Below are 16035 nucleotides of genomic sequence, written 5' to 3' on the forward strand. Positions count from 1 at the left end.
CCGACATGGCTCGAATGCTGCGCGCTTACTGTACAGTAGCGGTTGGGGTGGAGTGGCATGATGAGGAATGTACGGAACAGTTACTTTCCGTACCCGAAAATCTTCCACATGGCATAGATGTCATCCTACAATTCTCCCTGACCGGCCGTTGATTGATAATTCCGTCCCGTGTCGGAATCTTGTCTTCGCCCGAACGCCTTGTTGTGCACCGATTCGTCAAACCATGCTACTTTGGGGGACGCATAGACCCTTCATCAACGCCACGATACGGTGTATACGGTGCGACTAAAAGCACGCGCTGGTTGACTAACGACAGTGGTCGCTCTAGATAGCAGCAGATAACGCTGTTTTGGAAGAAGTCTCTGGATCTCGGTACCTGCTACAAAAAGCTGATAACCTTACGAAACGGCGCAAAACTCGAAACAGTTTTGTACTAGCGACAGTCTGGATGGTACTACCTTTTGTGATATGATGAACGGAATCACCGGGCGCTCTGAATATCAAGTATGAGAACAGTATCCAGAGCTGTTTACAGTGTAGGACATCAGCAGTGGACCTCTTATCATTCTGCACTCAACAGAATATCGTTCATTCCTGGATAGCGATCCTCTATTTTGCTACGTACAGGCATCGCGCCACGAGGTGGCAGTGCTGGAGGCGTGACCCAGCTCACGCCGCCCTTTCAGCAATCAGATGCTGCCGCTTCTCAGCCTGATCACAAGCCAGCCCTGTCAACAGCGGAATCCTCCTAGGCAACTCTGTACCGACAGGTCTTTTTGACACCCAAGTCATTTGTGCATGCTTCGCTGCTAGGGTAGAGATTCTTTGAATTACTACGACATCGTTTTGTCGTCTCATGAAGAAGCAAGAGAGTACCGCTGACTACACACCAGAAACCCAGCCTGATCGGTTTCTGATCGGCTGTCCCACCCTTGACTCCACCATTTGAAATCCTCCTCCACACTCTCTACGCACCCGCCACTGGAATAAGACTCAATATGCCATATCACAACAACTGCCGTCTCTGTCGCAACACGCGCCGCTTGCCGACACGCTGTACTCGCTGCAATGGCACGGGTAGACGAAGCGCACAGTGCCAGCGATGCCGCGGCACTGGCACACTACGCGCACCAGATGGCATACACGCAGTGCATTGTCGAGTTTGTAGGGGATCGGGCAGTGTGATTGGGATATGCGCAAAATGTACGGGCCGGGGACAGAGCACCAAGCCATGCACTTGTTTGGGTACAGCCTGAATCTGCATGTGAAATCTATAGAGGCGGCGGTGCTGTAACTGCTATTGTAATACTTGAACGGAGAACGTTACTTACGCGAGATATCGTTGTTCTTTACAAACGCCTCCCAGCTAGTCAGCTTGTCATCAGGAGGCTGTGGCTCTTCTCCAATGCTTCAACGTTGAAGTATTCAGGTTAGGCATTGAGCAAGTGGGTCTCTAACATCTCTGATGCCCTGTCTGGAGGCATGCGCTTCTACGAGCCTTGAAACAATACTACATACAGCGCTTCGAGCTACTCTATAGACCCCGGTATGACTGTTCGAGAAATGCAAACACAAGCGAATACGTCACTTCTTGAGGCAAAATGCGCATAGTCGTAAATAGAAACCAGACCACGCATAGGCAAGGGGGCAACTACAGTAACCTTGCGATGACCAGCGCGAGGCTGGCGCAAGAACAATTCCGACGAACATGCGCTGATTCACTGCTCTACTTCAGTGGGGTGATCAACACCAATGAAAGTACTGGATGCACCCAAATGTGCGACGACTGTGCCTCAACTACGCGCCCGGGATGTGCGATGTTCGTCGGCGATCCCTCAAAACTACACCTCTTATCCATTCTCCTTCTAAACACCTTAACCCACACACATCGCAAACGATCCACAAAACCAGCCTTCAACAACATGGCGCACAATCGGGCAGCAGCTCCTTCCATTGTTGGGTCTGAAACGTGAGATATTTGCACACCTTCCGCATCTTCCGAGAATACTACACAGATCGCTTTAGGTATCGAGATGCCACAATCCTCCATCCCATAGCCTGGGCGAACCTTCATCATTCGATCTCGTAGGACTGGGCTAGTTGTTACGTTCTTAGACGGCGAGGTCGTGATGGACAAACCAGGAGGCCTTGGTACTTTTAAGTGGCGATGCGTCGAGGAGAAAGGATGGATGGGGTTCAAGGACCCAGCTTCTGCGCAATACCTTGGTTATCATGAATATGGACTTCTGTTTTGTAGAAGCCCTCATCATCGAAACAACGAATACCTATGCCCCCGAATGCGCCCAGAAGGTGGATTCGTTCTGCTGGTACGTCACGATGACCATCTTCGTCTCTTGGGTGTATTCGCAAACGAATCGGAAAGTGAAATTAGACGGAAGTTTAGAATCATGGACTGGAGCTCTGAGGAGATTGTGTGGGATTTTATTGAGGTACAACATTAGGAATGATGATAGTTACTGAGGCCGACAATTTGAAGGAAACGTACGCTATGCTGGAGAATATTGCGTCAGTACAGCTACCCCTTTGTTGATGATGAAGCAGTCTCATGTTGCTGGGAGCAGGCCAAGGTTCCTCGGCGTATGTGAGTTGTGCCATCCTCGCAAGGACAAAGAATGCCAGTTGACCGGACGAAGGATGGTTGAGGGGATGCGGCGCCTGATCGCAAAGTTTCGGGATAGTTACAATGTTCATGTTACTACAGTTGAGGCAAAACGTAAATGCGAGTCCAAGTACGTCACTAGGAATGTTGGAATGAAGTTCCACCTCACCCTGCAGCTTCCGTCAGAACTTAACCCCGCTCTCCACTAACAACAAAGGCTAGCTAATCAGCACAAACCTCAGCTCTCTTCATGGGCTTGCTCTTATCACATGACGTCCTGCAAGAAGAAGCGATGGCATATTAGCCTACAGTTGGCAGATGCATCGCTCAGCCACGGTTGTAGCCAACCAACCATGTCGCTCAGCAAGCACACGAAACGCGACTTGCAGAATTTATTGACTTGTGTGCGTACCGATGGACAGTCTTCACCGGTTTGTGCGGCTTGGCCACCCCGCCACTGCGTAGGATTGCTTCAGCCACAATAAGGCAACTGCCTAGTCTTGTTTCCAATAGGTCGACGCATTCTCTTATAAAACAGACGAAGCCTGTGCTTCGCTACACCTCTTGTCACTTCTTTTGCTCTCTTTGAGAAATGGTTTTGCTGAGCTAATACGATGATCACTAATAATTCTGAAGCGAGCGGTCGTGTGCATTGCATGATTCGCTATTACAAGAGCATGTCACTCGGGCCGATTCGGCTGCCTCGGCTGCCTGGCTTCAACTACGAACCTCTTCCTGCCAGGTGTATTCGGATACTGGAACTCCAACCCGGTGAGCGTACCGACCCATTCCAAGGCAGTTTCACTATCATATCGATCGATGGCGAAGACAAGTACGATGCTCTCTCATACATGTGGGGTGATGCGTCGCCCGTAGATCACATCGTTGTCGATGGCGCAGCTATACCGGTGGCCTGGAACCTCGCAAGGGCGTTAGAATACCTGCGCGATCAGCAGGGTTCAGAGGTTCGTAGGATCTGGATAGATGCAGTATGTGTCAACCAAGAAGATGAGAAAGAACGTGGGCATCAAGTTGCTATGATGCGTTTAGTATACAGCAAAGCGGACTGTGTTCGGGTCTGGATCAACGCACCCGACCTAGAAGAAGAGAGTGAAGCGGTGGCGGCGCTCAAAAGCTTCGAGCTACGCACAGAAGAATCGAAGTTTCGTCTAGGCGACGACATACAATTCTGGGAGCCTCTAAAGCCAATATTCAAGAACAAATACTGGAATCGACTCTGGATGTAAGTCATAATCAACTCACTCAAAGGCATGCTGTAGCTTATTCTATACGCATCGAACTATCAGACAACAGGAGGTCATGAACGCGCAGCGACTAATTCTGCATTGCATGAATGTCACCGTTCTTGGTACCAGCTTTTGGCAATTCCGAGGAGCTGTAGAGAAACTGGGCAAGGCAGCCGCCGCGAAGGCAGACATTCAAACAGGGATGCAGCTAGAAAGAACACTTGAAATTGGAAATCTCGCCGATAGGGGTTCCCTTATCGATTTACTTGATCAAACCTACTCCATGAAGTCATCCAGGATTCATGATCGACTTTATGCAATCATGCATTTAGCTAATGACTTCCAGAAAAACGACATAGGGGTCGACTATAACAAAACAGTTAATCGGGTTATGCTTGAAGCGGCTGATCACCACATCAGACTGCATCGTAATCTTCGTTTTCTGGATCAAAGCTTTCGGTCAGACTTTGACGAAACCAGATATTCGGAACACAACTCAGAATGCTCATTTCCCACTTGGCTCCCACGCAAATGGATAGGTTATGACCAAGATGGGATCGGCATATGGTCCTCGCAGAAGGATCTTGGACCCGAAATCGCCGTCGGTGAACAGCTAGGCGATGATGAAGATAGTCCCGGCAAGATCTTCTCGAACGGTAAATACGCGCACAATGAAAGATCAGTAAAATTTCTGACCAAATTTGCAGATGAGGAGTTGTTCACAACTTGTGCGCCAGACTCTGTTGATATGACTCATGTGCGATTACGTATCCGCGGAATGAAGGTTGGTGATGTTCGAACAGTATTTTTGTTGCCACTTCAAAGTGATATGGACGGAATGACCGTGGCGCAATTCTGGTCATCCAGTCTTGGTCAGCACATTGGGTCATACTTCTGCCTCGAGGAGCGACAGATATCACTTGGGATGGTCCGCGCCCTGGCTCGTCAGTGGCCAAGGAAGGAGTTCAATTACGAAGACGCCGTACTTGGGTTAAAGTGGTTCTACGACTGTAGTACGAGGCCAGATCTTGCAGATCGCCATATCGGTATTCTCGGATCCTTCATCAACTCCTTGCTAGCACCACTACGTGATCATCCCAACCGCGATGCCGCGGTCGCTGCAATATCCCTCATCGTCGCAGAACTCACCCGCCGAAAGGGCATCCTGACCGACAAAGACCAATTTGGCCTCGTTCCCGAATGCAACATAAGAGCTGGGGACGAGATATGGATGTTACTCGGATATTCCCTACCATGTGTATTAAGAAAACAACCCGACGGAACGTATGAGTACATCTGCAATGTACGTATTCACGTTCTTATGGATGGCATCGTAGGCCACACGGACATTCGACGCTTCTCAACAAAGGCGACCCCTGGCGAACAAATCGGCGAGTGGACGATTGAGGATATCGAGCTCATCTAAAGAGGCTACGCAGATCTGTGAAGCGTAGAAAGATTTCAACTGCAGTTCTACCACCAGCCTTCTAAACCACTACAACCACCTACTTCCTCTCCCCATCCTCCCCCTTCTCCTCACCCTCTCCCCCACCCTCCCCCTCCTTCTCAACAAACATCGTCTCCTGCGCACTCCAAAGCTCACTATACAACCCCCCACAATCAATCAAATCCTGATGCGTCCCACTCTCCGCGACACCCCCCTCCCTCAGCACAATAACAACATCGCTATCATAAATCGTGCGCAACCGATGCGCCACAAAGACACTCGTGCGCCTCTTCTCCCTCACAAGCGAATTAATATGTGCCAGCAAAGCCTGCTCGGTATGTGTATCCAGCGCACTCGTCGCCTCATCAAAGAACAAAAACGGCGGATCCTTCAGCACCAGCCTCGCAATCGCCAATCTCTGCTTCTCACCCCCCGAAATCATCATCCCCCGCTCCCCAACCATGGTCTGGTATCCATCCGGAAACCGCGCAATACTCTCATCGATACGCGCGCGTCTCGCCGCCTCGATGACTTGTTCCTGCGTCGCGCTCAAGTTACCGTAGTGGATATTATGTTGAATCGTATTATTAAACAGCGGCGTATCCTGCGGTACAACACCAATCGCCCTACGCAGACTATCGAGGCTCACATCGCGGATATCCTGACCATCGATCAAGATACGTCCTTCCTGCGCATCGTAGTAGCGGAACAAGAGGCGGAGGATAGTTGATTTTCCGCAGCCGCTAGGCCCAACGATGGCGACCTTCTTGCCCGCAGGAATAGTAAGGTTGAGGTTCTTGAGAATGGGTCTGTCCGGGCGGTATCCAAACGTTACGTTTTCGAATTTGATTTCCCCGGTTTTGAGGGCGAGGGGCTTGGCATCGGGCTTGTCCTTGACGGCTACGTTGACTTTTTGGAGGTTGAACAAGGTCTCCATGTCTAGGAGACTCTGGCGGAGTTCGCGGTACATGGAGCCGAGGAAGTTGAGGGGCACGGAGAGCTGGAAGACGAGCTGGTTGACCATGACGAGGTCACCGACTGTGAGTTGGCCCGTGGCAACGCCGTTGGCGGCGAGGTACATCATAGCAGTGAGAGCGGAAGAGAAGATGATGTTCTGGCCCGAGTTGAGGAAGGCGAGGGAAGTGGCCACCTTGATGGACGCTTTTTCGTAGTCTTTGAGCGCTTTGTCGTAGCGCCCGACTTCGTATTTTTCGTTGTTGAAGTATTTTACGGCCTCGTAGTTGATCATGGAGTCGACGGCGACGGTGGCGGCTTTGTTGTCGGCGGCGTTTGCTTGCTTGCGGAATTTGGTGCGCCATGATGTGGTCATGATGGTGAAGACGGAGTAGGCGGTCATGGTTGTGCCGGTGATGAGAGCAAATTGCCAGCCGTACTGATAGGTCAGGATACCGCATACCAATGAGATCTCCAGTGCCGTGGGAAAGATGTGAAAGACCATGGCAGTCAGCAAGAAGCTGATGCCCTTGGTTCCGCGATCAATGGCCCGTGTCAAGCCTCCGGTTTGTCGTGACAGATGAAAGCTCAAGTCTAGCCGGAGCAAATGCTCATAGACACTGCAAGCGACCTTGCGTATCGCCTTCTGGGCCACACTGGCGAAAACAGCATTGCGGAGTTCTTGGGATACAGTGGCGCCAATACGAGTCATTCCGTCTGGAGGGAGTCTCAGCCAGGGTGGAAGAAAGATGCATTGTTGGGTCTAGCTTACATGCAATGATCATAGAGCCTGCCACTGTCGTCGCCGTGCCGCCAACAGCTGCAAAGTCTATGTTCATGGCGTCTACAATGCTCTTGAAGTAGAAGGGAACTTGGACGTTCAGCAGCTTTGCGCCTACAAGCAAGCCCACGCTGAGGCCGACCCTAAACCTGGTGCCTAGATTGTCCTTTGGCCACAGGTATGCTGACATCTCCTTCATAATAGCCCAGTCGGCCTTGCGCTGCTCCTTGTTGGTCAGGACCTGCTCTTGGAGCAAGGGATCCGTCTTTGCGACTTTGGCAGCAGCGGGGTCGGCGGCAGGTTTGGTAGCTTCGACGGCTGGCTTTGCGCTTGGGTTTGGCCGCTGGCCGTGAGCATCTTTTCTGTGTAGCGGGGAGGAGGTGAAGACGCGGATGCCGTGGTGTAGAGGATGCGGGCGCAAACTGCATGCCCGAAGACCCGGCCGACTGGCGGCGCGGGCAAGTGGTTGGATTAACATGGCGAAGCTCACATGTTAGGAGCCCAACCGCTGCCACAGGACGGAGAGAAGCTTTATATGCTTGGAGTTGGAGATGACAAGAGGTGTTTGCGTGAGTACCTTGAGACATGTCGCCATGCATCCCACGTTGCCTTAGCGCGTTTTCCCCGGCAGGGCTGAAGCGAGTCTTGCATCATCGCTGCTCCGAGCTTGTCCTCAAGGAACACCTCCCACAGCCAACACGCGCCAATTGACCGGCACAGCCATGTTACGACCGGCTGCCTCGCCCTGGAGAAACCTCTCGCGCACATCGGCGGCTGCCATACGGCGGACGCCCATTGCGGCGCGATGCATCAACATATCTGCCACCAACTCGTCGACGGAGCCCGCGCTGCAGCAGGCAGTCAGTGTCGAGGGCACAGCGACGCCCATGCATACTCCAGGTGAGAGAGAAGCCGAGGAATAACAGACAAAAACATGCAAAAAAGACATTGACTCACCACACGTCAGACGCCCGTTTCGAAGTCATAGGCACTCCCTTCTCGCTCCTCTCAGTCTCCCTCTCCGCATCGCAGACGCTCTACACCCGCCGCGGAACACTCGTCGGCCTCAGCGGAAAGTCTGAGAACACACTGTCAACCCTCTCCTTCCTCGAGCCCCTGCAGAGAGCCCCCGTCGGCATCCCATTCCTCTACCAGAAAGTGTCTTCCACGAGCCCCGTCACCGCGCTCGTCTCCACAAAGTCGCCCATATCGAGCATCGTCTCGGTCAACATGGACGGAAGAGACGACTGGATCATCAGCCAGAGGCAGGCATTGCTTGCGTGGACTGGCCATACTCTGAAGTTGAAACCACAGTACAACGTCAAGCTAGGCCTCGCACACTGGGGAAACACATACATCACCGGCAGAGGACTGCTGGCGCTTGCAGGAAGCGGGCAAATCTACCAGGTCCAAGTCAAGGCTGGTGAGAGCTATGTTGCGCATCCCAGGTACGTCGAGACGGCAAGCACACTTGGATGTCTGCACTAACAACCACACAGCAACGTCGTAGCATACACAGCCTCCAACACACCACCAATCCCCTTCCGATTCAAGTCATCAAACCTCCGCTTCCAGGTCCCAGACCTCGGCTTCGGCTCCATGGTTCAAAACACTAAATTCTTCCGCACCATGAGCAAGACAGCCACATGGCGCGCGCTAGCAACTACATACTACACCCTCAAGACATGGCTGCGGAGAACAGTCTGGGGCGACAGAGTAAGTTTCATTATTCCAACACCCGCCCGCCCACAAAACGCTAACAACTGCGCACAGTTATTCCTCCGCTTCGAAGGCCCTACCACCATGCTGGTCCAATCCCGCGCCTCGCGAATCAGCGACGTCCTCACCCTGAGAAACGTCGACGAGATTGCAGATAGCCCACCAGGCGCTGTTGAAGATGCTGCTACGCGCAAGATTAAAGAGGAGATCAAGTCGATAGGAGAGGGCACAAAGGCACCCATACCCAATACTGATGCTTCGGGAACTATAAGGTATGCTACTGTCAAAGATGGCAAGGCCGAGTTTGAGACGCCAAAGGTAGTAGAGGCGCCGAAAGTATAGGATTAGCAAATCTGTTTACCATGTGTAACCATTGTTATGACATGTTTTTTTTTTGGCAACATGCGACTAAAAAAACTTCTCAACATTTACTATCTAGCGTCTGGTGTATGCGACCGCGAGACGCTCGCGCTAGAAAATCCCCATTTGTCCTGGACTTTGGATGTCCCCATGCCCAGCATCGAGCCGTACCAGACATGCTTCTGGTGTTCTGCTGCATGAGGAACCGGCCAAGGATGCGCTGTCAGCTTCTCGCTTTCCTGTTTGTTCTCGCCAGCATGAACGTCTTGTCCCGCGGTTGTTATTGGGCGTTGGTCGTCGTCGTCGTCGTGTGGTGGGACAGGAAGAGGGGGTTGAAGCAGCGGCGGGTCTTGGTCCACCATCTGCGGCACGACGTTGGTGGTGAGAATGGTTGGCTCTGTTGTTGATGTGCAGATAGTTTGGCTTGCGGTGACGAGAGGTGAAGCCTTGTCGGAGCGTGGGCGCGGCTCTGCTAGTAGAGGTAGAAAGGTATGTTTTGTGCTTGACATGTGTGGGAGAGACATGGTTTACTTGATGCTTTGGGTAACAGAGAATGGATTCTGTTGTATATGTCATCAATCACCGGCTTTGGAGGTCTTTATACACGCGCTTTGGTTCGAGCGAGACATGGACATGTGTGATGATGGAGGTGTGCAGCAGATATCAGGTCATCTCGTGATTATGGCGACGTCGTTGCGTTGCGGGCTGACGCAGCAATAAGCTTTCTGAATGGACAATGCAGGGTCTGGTAGGTAATTGGGGCTGTTAGAGTTTGGCGATCCTTGGATTCTCTCACACCACGTTCGTCGGACGTCGTTCGAGAACTAGTCCTTGGTTGTATGCAGGGATTTACTTTGGTAGCGTGTGTGTGCATGCAGGACGAGTGCTTTTGAAAAGCGGGGAAACCTTGTCAGCTAGTCTTCCGAGCCGCGACCTGCTTCAAGTGCGGAGGTCCTTGTCCCAACGTGCCTGCTGGTGGTGGTACGATCTTCTGTTGGTGCGTTCTTCACAAGCGAGCTGGAGTTGGCGGGTAAGAGCGAGTGGCTATGTAGGGTTTGCCAAGGCATTACTGATATTCTACGTTCAACTTCTTAAGCGGTGATGTACATGTTGTCAACAGACTTGTGTGAAACAACAAGTATACACAAAGTTTCGATTCTTGCTAAAATAGTATCTCAGTTTCACTCGTCACAGCATCATGGTATGAGAAGTCCTTTTCAGGTACCAGTTGATAAGCAGCCCGATGATTGAATCCCAAAGATTGTATACGTACACGACCAGACGAACTACATCTGACATAGGCTAGATGTGGTTTGCGTTCCACACTCACCCTTCAAAAGGAATAGAAACAGGCTCTTCAGCCGCCAACCGCTTGACCAACTCGGGGTCTCTAATGTGAAACAGATTGGTCCAGTTCATTTCCCGAGGAGCCTCTTCTGCCCGAAGTCGAAGCTTCGCAGGTGGATCCACGAGCGAGCCATCATCTGCATTGACGCAGACAATCTGTTCATCTTGAGGGATGTCGATATCCCATTGGCAGTATATGCCATCATCCTGGAAGAAACGGAAGCCCGGAAACTCTTTACCGTTACAACCAGTAGCTGGCGTTGCACCTTGGTCGCAATACGCACTGCGTGGTGTTAGCTTGACTACCGTGCAGGGTCAGTGGTTCTACTTGCATTCCGTTGGTGTTGGTAAGAGCCAGGCGAAACTGTTCGCCGTTTCCGTTGAGTGGGCGATACAACTGGCGGAGAACACCACCTTGCGCTGCCAGTACATTAGCACAGTCTCATATAATCTGAACCTCTGCGTTATACTCACAGCGTTGCTCGGCGCCACTGGCACAGATAAGAGTCGCGCCATCACCACCCTCGGCCATGCTTGCAAAGGGGAATTCGTCAGTCTCCATACCCGGTCCTCCATCTACAAGACCTAGACAAGGGCGCTCGCGACTTGACGGATCAGGGGTGACTCCAGAGTCGATGCGTTTCTGGTCGGCATCACCGTTGGGATCGTAGTTGAAGAGATCGTTGCCGGGCTGAACGCAGGTTTGGTAATAACAAATGTTCGTGCAGATGGTCGGCTGTCTGGCGCAATTGTAATTACGCGTAGTCTGGCCGAGAGTACTTGCAACCAAGGTGGAGATGACAAAGATGGGGCCGGCAAGAGAATTCATTCTGCTTATTTTGATAAGTAGCGTAGGATGGTGGAAAGGAGAATTGTCAATCGAGGTTTGTTCACTCAAAGTTATCAGTACATTATTTAGATACCAAAAGGCCTTTTATGTTCGAAGGATCTTGAGTAGGTTGCCGTGGGCGTATCTCGACATAGCTTACATGTTGCTAAGCGTGGGTAATGCTAGGCTACCCATGGATTTGCAAATGTTGCAAGTTCATAGCCCCAAGGTAACACTTACGGAGTTCCAGATTACGCCCTCTCCGCACACTGCTGGATTGATCAAGGTGCCTGTCAGCCGGGGACCATGGCATGCTGGATCAGTGGCACAGAACGTAAGCGAGATACGTCATACTGTCAGCTACCTAGGTACTGTGTAGATCTAACACCAGGGAATATATAATATGGCCCAAGCCCCAACACCGTCGTACGGCATCCAATCTGACACATACTCGACCCACGGCTAAAAGCACAACTTTTGAGAGTGCGAAGATGTCGGAGAAACTCAAGGATGCTATTCCCATCTTCTGTAACACCAGTATCCCGAGACAGGTAAGCTGATGTGTTCTCATGGATGAGCATAACAGGTGTTGAAGGCATTGCGACGCTAACCAGTCACCAGATACTGGAAGAATTCGTCACGCTGAGCCATGGTGTGCCGGATGTAGAGGATGTCGAAGGCCTGGGTATGCAGAACGGAAGAGTCGTCCTTGGGCCATAGACCTGCAACCACGGAACTCTTGACTAACAAATGACATAGCTGTTCTCGTCGATACACAAGACGTATCTCAAATCACCAGCTACATCTCCGCACCCATTTCTGAGGACCTCTCAACGCCGTTCCTAGACTGGAGCGCGGAAGACATTATCAGATGGGCAGCGCAGCACCTGGATCGCCAGAGAGACGGTATCGTCCCCTACGAGCTCGTCATCTTGGATCAGCAGACGTTGAAGGACAAGACCTGCCTCTTGGTAACAACAAAAGATGGTGAACTCTCACGTAATCCCGGGAATCCTGCACGTATCATGGTCAGGTCGGACTTTAAATCTGCGTTGGCCACGCTCAATGTCAAGGTTCAGTTTTGTGGCGGTGACGGCCATTTTGAGACAACGGCATCGGATGGTGTTATCCGACATTATGACGATTAATTCGGCGTGGTTTCGGTCAGCGATAGCATGGTGCGCCTTATTGGGGTCCGTACACAGGCTGGGTACTCTGTCTACTATAAGTTAGGTGGTTATAGTTCAGCATATGCTTGTTCAACTCTGATTTGGGTCCAAGAGACTTGTCACATCCTAGTGTATCCGTCATCTTATACCGGAAAATCAGGACCAGGCGTAATCTGATGCAAGAACACTGAGCTGTAAGATCATCGGCTTCAGTTCTAAGACACCGGGGGAATAGCCTTCCTTGCATGTGGAGGTAGGTCGGCAGATATCAAAATGTCTTACTACAAGTTATGCTACGTTTTGGATGATCCCACGCATCCATCATTAGGTATATAACATACCTCCCACATCTTTCAGGCGACTTCACTTGTTAAAATTCAACATACCCAAGACGAAGCGGTAAGCTAAGATTATCCCGCCCTCATAAGTATGTAGATGACAGCCTCCGAGTACCATTGACTTTTCTGACCGTCTCTCCAGACCAAATTTCTCCTACAAATCTTCGAGTATCCCTAGGTTTTTAAGAAAAGGCTGCCAAGATGCTCACACCGTCAACTCCCATCCTCCTCTCACTCCTCGCCATCTCCTCCGTGGTCACTGCCTCACCTCTAACTGCACGCCAAGACTCGGGAGTAGAGTGGTCCTTCAGCGTCTACCAAAGCACCTCGCGATGCACCGGTGCGACCGACACCTACAACGGCACCTCCTCTCAAGGATGCACCAAAGGCATCCGAAACGGCTCATTTGGGTCCTACATAAGAGGCAACATCAGCTCGGGGTGCTCAGTCTATCTGTACCGCGACGACAGTTGCAGTCTCGAACGAATTGTCGATGTGCTGAGCTCTGATATCGAGTCTGACTGTTCGCAGACGGTAATCGAGCACGCGAATGTTCCGAGTTTTGACGTTGTTTGTGAGTAGAGCGATACATGGTTTCAGCTGTCTTGGATGAGTGAGGGGACAGGTGGATAGGGTTCTGTAGGAAGTTTTTGACAGCGAGAAATGAAGAAGTCGTGACCATCTGCTTGAACACCGGTTCCTTTCACTGTGTTGATTCTCATTTTAAGACATGCTCCAGAATAATACACTCTCTCCATGAGGAGATTGCTTTCCTTGGATCTCCTTGTTTGCCGAATGAATGCGGTAAGAAGTGTTTGAGGTAGGTCGCACTCCCTCAATCTCCTACTTGTCTTCACTGAAAGGTTGGGGTGGCTTTCTCGGCTAACCGGCGTATGACGTAGAAGTACCCGCGTCGTTCACGACAGTGTAGAAGAAGACAACAACCTTGGGCCAGACCCTACGATGACATGAAAACTATGACAGAACGTAAAAATTGTAGGTCGAGACGTCTGTTCGTATAGAATCGTTACCATCAAGTCCAGCAACATTGCAAAGCTAGAGCAGGTTACCAAGTCCAAGCTTCTTAACGAAAAAGGCAACCCTATTACTCCACTGCCTCTATATGGCGAAATGTTTGTCCGGGGAAATTTAATCCCGGATGTTACAGGGGAAAAGGATATGGCGAGGCATGAAGGTATGTCGAGTACGAAAAAGTGTCCCAAACGGGTTCCCTCAAAGTCAACCAATATATCTAGCAAACCTCTTCCACTCCTCGTCCCGCAAAAGGCACTGCAGGTCTTCCTCTCGCAGACACATCGCAACAGCTACACTCCCCTCCCGACTCCTAGGCATCAAATACATAAGCGACTCCACAGGCACAAAGCCCGGCCGTCTAACAGCAGTTGGAGAGCCCAACCTCAACCCAAAGTCCCACTCATAAGCGGGTACTTTTGTCCACGAGCTAAGCGCAATGTCAACGCTCGTATCGAGGGTAGCTGTAAAACTCGTTTTCGTCGCGTTGTCTGGCGATTGGGATAAAAAGGTGATCAGAGAGCGAGTCCGGTATGCAACATCTGACGCTAAGGGATCGACTGCCTGCCTCATCTTGGCGGCGATATGACCCAGCGGAGTGGAAAGTAAGGACTCCTGAGGATAGCTAGTGTATGCCATGTTTTGCAGTACGCCAGGGTAGTCAGGATGTATGTCCAGATAGCGTCTAGCATCAACAGCCCGTGCAAATGTCACCGAGGCATCCGGACGCAGACGGGACTGCCTTGTGCGCAGAACAGAGAGGAAGATGAAAGCGGAGAGAGCATCGTCGGTCGATATGAAGCTGGTGAAATCTTGAGGAAGAGAGGTAGTCGCAAGCCCCTTCAACGACTCCAATGACTCGGCTGAGAAGTCGAAATACGTCCAAGCACACTTGCTAGGTGGTTCTGGACTCTTCCGCTCGACAGGGTTATCCACTTCCTTGTCAACAGTGGGAGGTAAAAGAGGGAACAGCTGATTCTGCAGCTCAGGCCCAGGCGTCCAGCCTTCATCTTCAATGAGCGGGACAATACCTACTCTCGTCATATTACCAATCCCAAGCTCATTTTCAGTAAAATGCTCGCTCCGACACGCCTGGGACAGCCAGCCCAAGACAGCCGCCTGGCCCATCATGTCGCACACATTGTGTTGCATATTAACACAAAGCACCAGCCCACCACGTACATAATTAATCTGCACAAGCATCACTGGAGCAGGCTCATCAGAAGCCCCGGAACCTTTCTTCGGGTCGAATCCCATAGCAGCCAAAGTAGGACACGGCGCCCAAACATGCTCACCCAACACACTCATCGGGAATCCCTTTTGGTGCATCAGATCAAAACTGGGTATCTCGGCATCTCCAGTGTAATCTCGTACGACTAGCTGCGGCACCGGTTCGTACGGCCGAATCTTGTAATGGGGCGCAGCCTCAGTATCAGGGTTTATGTTTACGACTTGACCAGCAACCCAAGGGAAGTTCGCTGCTAGCTCTGCCAATCCAGCAGTCATGGTCGAGGTAACCTGGTGATGTGACGGTTGCCCCTCTTCTGACTCCGACAGCGGAAACATGAAGGCTAGTTGGGTATAAAGCTTGAACAGCGCGGGCTGGGCACCCATCAGGTCGATATCCATATCCAGGGGACTCATGCTCGCAATACGCGATTGGTCCGGTATTGGGAACCTTCAAACCACATGTTAGTTGATTTCCGTGGTTGATTGGGAATAACAGCTGTACAAGTGACATTCTCGGCTTACGTGGTTAAGGCTGGTATGGTAGCGTGTGCTGCTTTCTCAAGACCCCGCAGCGCTTTGCACAGGTTTAAGAGAGAGAAAAAAAGGGACCAGACCCTCTCAAACTTCTGAAACCAGCAACGACGCGTCAAAGCCTGACGACGAAATGACCGCAGTCTCTCCTGTCAAGTTGTTGCCTCAAGCCTGAGTTGCGCAAGATGGTATCATCCCGAGTATGAGCGCTGGCAGTGGCCGACTTGTATAGTCTACTTGTACTCGACCTGACGGAGTGCACATTGGCACAAACGGCGTTAAACTCATAATGACTCATCTCGATGTTATAAGACCATTGCTCAAATCATCCAAAAGAAGATCAAGGCAAGCTCATCTTTTGAAGCCAACAAAACATAGCGACAGTCAAGCTTCTGAACTCCATTTAACAAGCACAACATCTGCCTCTCGGT

The 16035-nt window shown here is 51.2% G+C and overlaps 9 protein-coding genes across 9 annotated transcripts; 5 read left to right on the top strand and 4 right to left on the bottom strand.

Moving 5' to 3' along the window:
- Positions 1-2129: 2129 nt before the first annotated feature.
- Positions 2130-2462, top strand: GT037_010066 (uncharacterized protein; the record flags this gene model as incomplete). The annotated part of the gene is made up of 1 exon (XM_038935113.1): positions 2130-2462. The coding sequence occupies one exon, from the start codon at positions 2130-2132 to the stop codon at positions 2460-2462; it is 333 nt and encodes a 110-aa protein (XP_038782204.1).
- Positions 2463-3297: 835 nt separating this feature from the next.
- On the top strand, positions 3298-5293 carry GT037_010067 (uncharacterized protein; the record flags this gene model as incomplete). Its single annotated transcript, XM_038935114.1, has 3 exons — positions 3298-3863; positions 3928-4523; positions 4575-5293. The coding sequence occupies 3 exons, from the start codon at positions 3298-3300 to the stop codon at positions 5291-5293; spliced, it is 1881 nt and encodes a 626-aa protein (XP_038782205.1).
- Positions 5294-5372: 79 nt separating this feature from the next.
- GT037_010068 (iron-sulfur clusters transporter mitochondrial precursor) lies at positions 5373-7527 on the bottom strand (the record flags this gene model as incomplete). Its single annotated transcript, XM_038935115.1, has 2 exons — positions 5373-6985; positions 7041-7527. 2 exons carry the CDS (start codon positions 7525-7527, stop codon positions 5373-5375), a joined length of 2100 nt encoding a protein of 699 aa, XP_038782206.1.
- A 244-nt stretch (positions 7528-7771) lies between these two features.
- GT037_010069 (mitochondrial protein fmp26 protein) lies at positions 7772-9110 on the top strand (the record flags this gene model as incomplete). The annotated part of the gene is made up of 4 exons (XM_038935116.1): positions 7772-7949; positions 8017-8497; positions 8549-8765; positions 8823-9110. The coding sequence occupies 4 exons, from the start codon at positions 7772-7774 to the stop codon at positions 9108-9110; spliced, it is 1164 nt and encodes a 387-aa protein (XP_038782207.1).
- An 89-nt stretch (positions 9111-9199) lies between these two features.
- GT037_010070 (uncharacterized protein) lies at positions 9200-9652 on the bottom strand (the record flags this gene model as incomplete). The annotated part of the gene is made up of 1 exon (XM_038935117.1): positions 9200-9652. One exon carries the CDS (start codon positions 9650-9652, stop codon positions 9200-9202), a length of 453 nt encoding a protein of 150 aa, XP_038782208.1.
- Positions 9653-10454: 802 nt separating this feature from the next.
- GT037_010071 (uncharacterized protein) lies at positions 10455-11304 on the bottom strand (the record flags this gene model as incomplete). The annotated part of the gene is made up of 3 exons (XM_038935118.1): positions 10455-10758; positions 10841-10895; positions 10950-11304. The coding sequence occupies 3 exons, from the start codon at positions 11302-11304 to the stop codon at positions 10455-10457; spliced, it is 714 nt and encodes a 237-aa protein (XP_038782209.1).
- Positions 11305-11795: 491 nt separating this feature from the next.
- Positions 11796-12452, top strand: GT037_010072 (uncharacterized protein; the record flags this gene model as incomplete). The annotated part of the gene is made up of 3 exons (XM_038935119.1): positions 11796-11855; positions 11926-11989; positions 12064-12452. The coding sequence occupies 3 exons, from the start codon at positions 11796-11798 to the stop codon at positions 12450-12452; spliced, it is 513 nt and encodes a 170-aa protein (XP_038782210.1).
- A 560-nt stretch (positions 12453-13012) lies between these two features.
- GT037_010073 (uncharacterized protein) lies at positions 13013-13393 on the top strand (the record flags this gene model as incomplete). Its single annotated transcript, XM_038935120.1, has 1 exon — positions 13013-13393. One exon carries the CDS (start codon positions 13013-13015, stop codon positions 13391-13393), a length of 381 nt encoding a protein of 126 aa, XP_038782211.1.
- A 657-nt stretch (positions 13394-14050) lies between these two features.
- GT037_010074 (uncharacterized protein) lies at positions 14051-15487 on the bottom strand (the record flags this gene model as incomplete). The annotated part of the gene is made up of 1 exon (XM_038935121.1): positions 14051-15487. One exon carries the CDS (start codon positions 15485-15487, stop codon positions 14051-14053), a length of 1437 nt encoding a protein of 478 aa, XP_038782212.1.
- Positions 15488-16035: the final 548 nt, after the last annotated feature.

Source organism: Alternaria burnsii (genome assembly GCF_013036055.1).
Source record: "Alternaria burnsii strain CBS107.38 chromosome Unknown 121, whole genome shotgun sequence".
NCBI lineage: Eukaryota > Fungi > Ascomycota > Dothideomycetes > Pleosporales > Pleosporaceae > Alternaria > Alternaria burnsii.